Raw genomic sequence first — 6,753 nt, 5'->3', positions numbered from 1 at the left:
CTTTCAGACCTTTCTCATAATAAGGAAAAGTTACGTAACTGAGGCCATAAACATGATTTGCTCGTATAGGATACATTATACATAGAAAGGGTCAAGAAAAAGCTATTGATCACTCTTGAAATCCTATCATCGTTGTACAGCCTAATATGCAACTCCCTCCGTCCCACAATATAAGAGGTTTCGGTAAGCTTCTTATATGGTGGGACGAAGGGAGTAGTTCGCTAGAAATATGGATATTCAGATACTGATAAACTGGTAAATTATTTTCTCCATTAACTCAAATAATAATGCTGCTATAAAAAAGCCAGTTCTGGATTATACTGGCACATAAGGAAACAAAACTTACCCACCCAGTAATACATTAGCTCGGAAATATCCATTATTTGCCTGCTTCATTAGCATCATCTGTGTCTGAGTCACTAGCATTATATCCTAAAAGAAAACATGTTAGGTTCAGAAAACAAAAGTACACCTAGATCTTCTGCATGAGCAAGTAACAGAAGGACCCTTGAAGTGTAGGCACAGACAGCTAACCTGGACGTTTATTGCTAACTTTCCAGACTGTAGATCGATATCTCGATGCTTTCTCCATCCAAAGTCGAGACTACACAATGCAAATTTTCTTAGTTATAAGCAATCCAACAGAAATAAAAGGATGCATGAAATTCAATAGAAATAGGTGACAAAAACTCATGCAAGGGTGCTAAATGACTGGCTTTCCACTAACTACGTCCTTTCCATAATATCTCATGTCTTCCATCAACTGAACTGCAAACCCATTACGTGTTGTTTGTAAAACAGTCAGGCTAAAGTACGTAACAACTTGGCCCATTCAAAAATATGCCCAAACTTCAGTTTACCCTAGCAACTGTTATTCTGTTTGGGGCACGGAATTCAGTTCCCAATTGAAGGGTCATGGGAAATCATATAATGTGTTTCCATTTACTATATGATAATAATATCTGTAATTTTTTGCACTTATAACCCTAGAATATACATGCAAAAAACCTGAACATGCCTATTAAGAGGACAAGCAAATAGTCGCAGACAGTGTTTCTTTCAGTTATTCAGTATCTTAACCATGAGAAGAAAATTGCACCAGAAGCTTTATGAACAGTGTATGTCCAATGTTATAAAAAGACGTCTACTCAGCCACTACTCATAAGAGGTCCCCTCACAGGTTACAAGGATGCAGCGCCAGAGACTAATCGACCAGTTTAACAGGGTTAACCTGGCACATGCTCAAGATAATCATGCAATGGTCTGTTAACAAGGTGGTTACATGGTTCGTAATTTGTGAATAAGTAAATATCAAAAAACCTGTACTTTGTAGTCAGCCACCACCAAACAATCACATGCCCTCCTCTCCTAAGCCTCACAAATGCTAACTAGAATAATTTAAGTTACGTAGCAGCTAAAGTTACAAAACAGTCCTCAAAAAAACCGCTGAGGGGGTTTTGTTACAGTTTTCACAGCCAAGGGTGGTAAATTAAATGGTATTGAAGTTGAGAGTGAAAGTTAAACCATGGCAGGAACTGAGAGGTGTAAAATTAAAATGTATCCAGATTTATACAGGAAAACCAGTTACAGAGCCGATTAACTTGCTACAAGGTATGGTGACCTAGTGAGTACTTCCTACCAAGTTTTAGAACCTTGTGATTAGATAGTATCTACAGCATCCTGATTGTGCTTCCAAGTTTAAGTACGTCAGTGAGCAGCTGCGCAAGTTCAATTAACCCGATTTCTCTATTGATAAGCATTGTAACTGCAGTCCAGTAAGAAAGCAAACAAGCTCAAGACCGATAAATGCTTATCTTCACCTACTTGTTCCCTCTCCCTTCCCGGTCCAAAAGGTTGTGATAGTATTTGAAACAAAATCTTGAAGATTTACAAATGCTAGAACATATTTACAAGGCTATACCAATTTGTTTGTTTCGTACAGACATATGTTAGCACCAATTTTTGTAAGTTTTTATGTTATAGCATTGTAATTTCTCACTCTGTTCCAGTTTATAGGTCCTGCGGGTATCCCTAGATTGTCAATTTGACCAATATAATATAAATTATATAACACAAAAGTTAAACCATTAGAAAATATATAACATCTAAAGTTTCTAATGATACATCTTTCGTAATATATACCTCATATTACATTGTTCAAATTAACAGTCTAGAAATACGCGCAAGACCTATAAACCGGGATAGAGGGAGTATTCATGATTTTTCTTCAAAAATTATTGCAACTTTTAGAGTGGGAAAAAAAGGAGATTATGAGGAATCCAAGCGGGGGAAAGCAATCTGTTTGGCTCAGGACCCACCTAAATATATACTCGTACAAGTTTGCAGAATAAGTTCTGGGTGTTACATGAGAATTATGATACAGAACATGATTTAGCACAACTGTAGTAACAGTGGCACATCCAATTCTAGGTTTCTATCCAGTAATCTGAACAGACTGATACATCAAGAGTAATGAACCGTGAAGGTCAACTATTCAGAACTAATCCCTTCGTAAAGGCAGCTCCTTTCAACTCCAGATTCCACACAAATCCGGGCCGAAAGCGAAGGAAGGGAGGGCTCACCTTCTGCTCGTTCTTGTTGACGCCGTATCCGCTGCGGTACATCTGGCCGACGAGCACCTGCATGGCGGCGTCGCCGGCGCGCGCCTCCTTGAGCGCGTCCTGGAACCAGCGCCGCGTGCAGTCCAGCACCATCTCCGAGAGGGGCACCCGTTCGTCCTCCTGCATCCCGCACGCCGCCGCCACCTCCCGCACCTCGGCGCGGCCGGAGCTGGCCCCGGCGCCGGCGCCGGCGTTCCTGGGAGTATCCAGCGGGGAGGTGGGCGGCCTAGATGCCTTGCCGGCGGCGGTTGCGGCGGCGGAACCGGGACCGGAGCGGGAGTAGGGGCGGAAAGCGGCGGCTAGGGCGGCGGCCGGGAATCGCTTTCCCATGCAAGGGTGGGGTTTCAGGGGAGGAGAGAGGGGAGCGGAAGCGGATATTAGAAGTCAAGCGAGGGCTTTTGTGCAAAGAGAGGCGTACTCGGATCGGTTTGCTGGAGGTGGGAAGGTTGGTGTCGCCAGGGAAAAAGTATAGACGGCTTCTTTTCCGAATAGGTTTAGAATACGACGTGTACAATTGTAATTGTATATGCACACGTAAACCGTCCCGTACGCAACGTCTCCTGTTGAATACTAAAGACTTTGAGCATCTACTAAGAAAAGACATGGAGCATATATATTTAGTTTTTTTTAGGGTGAGCATAATAATATATTTAGTTGTTAGGCTGACGTACGTCGATGTCTGCCACGGCTGAAAACGAGGTCCAACGGCGGACCGCATATGGACTGCGTCCCGCGGACAGATCCATTATAGAGCCATAATTAAAACTAATTTAAACTAATAAATTACTTCGGGCAAGCTCCACTGTCTACGTAGGTGGCTTGGCCCTGGCTTCCTCGGTGGTCGCCGGCTTTCGCGCCCCCGGCCTCACCGCTAGAGTTGCCTTGGTCCTCGTCACCGCCGTACATCGCCTCGGCGGACTGACGCATCCTATCGCAGACGGCGTGCCTCCTAGCATGGCGGGCAAAGGTCATGGCCTCCCGTTGAATGTGAACCGCCAAAGCATGTTGCGCAGACATGTGGGCGGTCGTGATAGCCGCCGCATCCGCCTCGACTAACGCCTCGATCTCGGCATTCCTAGCATCTTGTCGAGGTGCCATCTTCGCTTTGTTCCACTGGAGACGCTCAGCTACCGCATGCGCGGTGGCACAGGTTGCCTGCGTGCGGGCAGCCTCTTCCGCCTCCAGCGCCTCTGCAAGGGCATCCTGTTGTCGAGCGGCCTCTTCGTTGGCCGCCAGCTCGGTGACCTCGTCCGCCGCCCGCTTCTCCTCCATCTTGTACCATGCCCTCCGCCGACCGGAAGGAGACCTCGAAGATGGAGGAGTCGATGGGCTCCTCATGTCCTTTGAGAATGCGCTCTCGCGCGCTCTGGAAGGACTCGAGGAGGACGCGCTGCTCTGCCGTGGTGGGGGCACGAAGAGGGTCGCCAGCATCTTCGTCCTCCCACCCCCCCCTCCCCACTCGTCGTTGATGGTGCTTATCGTAACACCGACTTCACACTGTTGGGGAACCCCAATGTAGCGGCCCAGGAAAACCCCCATATTAGATTTGTTTCTTATTTTTCTTTTTGTGCATAACCGTGGCATCATGCATATTTTAAACCTCAAAATTATTTTTATTAAACCCTATTTTGTTGTTAATAATAATCCCCTCTCTTATTTCAAATTATATCTCTTTCTCTCTGTTTAATTTCATTTCTAAAATATATTTATAAATAGTTTTAAAACAACCAGGAAAACAAATAAAAGGAAAACTGTTTTAAAATAAAAAAAAAGGGAGACAAGCTCCGACCAACCGGCCAGAGCCACCCAGGCCCAGCCTGGCAGCCACCCCGCATCCCTTCCAGCCCACCCGGCCCATCCCGGACCAAACCCTAACCCCATCCGGATCCCCCGGCACTTTTGCAAAAACACCCTCCCGCCGCCGGCAAGTTTTGCCATCGGGTCCTTGCCCCTCTCGCCGCTCCTCGCTCGAGCCCGACCCCGAGCTCCTCTCGTCCCGCACGCGACCCCGACCTGCGCTCCTCTCTGCCTCGCTCCCGACCTCGCCCCCACGAACTCCGGCCGCGCGCCCCTCTCCTCACCACCAGATGCTGCCGGTGCCGCCCCTGTTCCCCTCCTTTTCCAAGCGCCGCTGCTTTTCCTTCGCATGGCCGCGCGTCGACGACCTCCTCCCCGGACGCCCGCGTTCGAGCCGCCGCGTGGCCCCGTCGCCTCCACCTCCTCGCTCAGCCCACGCCGCCGAGACCGCCCCGCGCTCGTGCTCGCCACGGTCCCCTCGCTGGACACCTCACGGCGCGCGCGACCCCTTCTTCCGTCCGCGCGTGCACGTCGCCGCTCGGCATGGCGCGCGTGACAACTCCCTCCCGGCAGCACTCCAAGTGCATCCCCGTGATCTCCGCTTTTGTTGATTCCGGTGGCCCCGCTCAATTTGGTTGCCCTGCCGTGGTGCGAGAAATCTTGGTGTTGTTCGGTTGAAGTTGGTGATGTACCGGTGTAATGCTGTGGTGGTGCTGTGATGGATCTGTGGTGTTGGCGTGATACTCCGACGCGACGCAAAATAATCTTCAAGATCCTCTCTGAGATGAAACCGAGTACGCCGAACGCCAACGCAACCAAGATCGGCATCAACGCCTCTCGAAGACCATCGGTGTCTATTTCATGATCGCCATCGACAATGGGAGCCGAAACCCCAAGGCGCCAAACCAAGTTCGCCACCGACAATCCATGTTCTCCTTCACGGATTCAAAGTCCGAGACCTCGCTCATCTTCTTCCTCTCCGAACCCGAATCCGGCGACCATCCTTGTTACCGTGAGCCCCCGAGCCTAACCAACCTATTTTATAAATGCCCATATAACTTGTTGCATCTATCTTATGCATCAACATCAATCATATCATGTTGCATCGCATTGCATATGTGGGTTCGGATAAATAGTGAATCACCTAATTAAATATGGAATTATGCGGGATTGCTTAATTTGTCCCGGTTCCATTTAATTTTGCCATAGACCACCCATGCCATGTCTTGCCATGTTAACCAACATTTAATATGCGGGGTAGATAAATAACTCGAACCTAATAATTGTTTGTCCGGGTTCCGATTCCGTTTAATTTGAATAAGTTGCATTGCACCATCTTTGCCATGTCATGCATATCATCTTGATCATGCTGGATCTTCTTTATCCGTAGTAGTAAGATTTGTATACGTTGTTTGTCCAGCATTTGCTTCTTCCCGGATAGGATCGCGAAGTGGTGTGGTGAGATACGACAAGTTCTCCGGATGTTCCTCAGCAAGCTATAACAGGCAAGCATTTCCCCTATACTTCTGCCCCTGCAGAAGTCGCTCACCTATTTTATTTTGCCTTCTCCCTTATGCTATCCTTGAGTTGCATTCTTGTCACGTGTCCCTTCCACTTGTTACCTCAAGCAGCCCATATTGCCTCCACCAACCACCTATAGCGATTGTTTGGTTTCGAGTCTGCCTTGCGAGTCGTAGTGCATGCTAGTGATGTTTATATCTCGTTACCGTTATCGCTATCTTATCGGGTTATCTGTTGGGGAACATGACACATGCTACATGGTTATATCTGTTGGAAGTATCATGGTTACTTGTTAATAGTTGTTAGCGGAGGCATCGGTGGGTCAGCTGATCGTTTTGTGACGGCTCACTTGTGTTTCCTTAATATCTTAGGACCCCGAGTTCTTGTTATCTGTTCCGAGATTGAGCGCTCTAACCACACGTGGGTATGCTTATGGGTCTCCCCTTGACCACTGCCGGAATCTACAGCTTTGTCCAGTGGCCACAACTAGTTTGCAATGTTTTACCATTTGTTGTTGCGTGCATGCCAGCATGTTACTTATTTACTTTGGGAAGCTCCTGGGTGCCTTGTATCCCTTGTTTCTGGTATGCACGTATAGGTCGCGGAGCCGCTGCGAAGTGGTTTATCGCCCCGGTGTGTGTTTAAACCACCTAGCACGCTGGCGCACATAGCTAGGTCCGCTTCGGAGATTCGGCCGGACTTCGATACGGGTTCAACTTGGTTAGGTGGCTTCCTGGACATTGTTGTCGTGAAGGAGAGTGCGAGCCGTGATATCCACCTGTCGTAAGTGGATCGAGCGGTGCGTGTGGGTACA

The 6,753-nt window shown here is 48.0% G+C and overlaps 1 protein-coding gene across 1 annotated transcript; it reads right to left on the bottom strand.

Annotated features, from left to right (window-relative positions):
* Nucleotides 1-357: 357 nt before the first annotated feature.
* On the bottom strand, nt 358-3,033 carry LOC124698122. Its single transcript, XM_047230644.1, has 3 exons — nt 2,583-3,033; nt 535-604; nt 358-432 (listed from the first exon to the last, which is right to left on the bottom strand). Exons 1-3 carry the CDS (start codon nt 2,949-2,951, stop codon nt 380-382), a joined length of 492 nt encoding a protein of 163 aa, XP_047086600.1. The 5' UTR covers nt 2,952-3,033; the 3' UTR covers nt 358-379.
* Between the last annotated feature and the right edge of the window lie 3,720 nt (nt 3,034-6,753).

The sequence above is a fragment of the Lolium rigidum genome, chromosome 3, assembly GCF_022539505.1.
Source record: "Lolium rigidum isolate FL_2022 chromosome 3, APGP_CSIRO_Lrig_0.1, whole genome shotgun sequence".
Lineage (NCBI taxonomy): Eukaryota > Viridiplantae > Streptophyta > Magnoliopsida > Poales > Poaceae > Lolium > Lolium rigidum.
The sequence above is the reverse complement of the archived record's forward strand: the minus strand, read 5'-3'. Positions and strand labels throughout refer to the sequence as shown.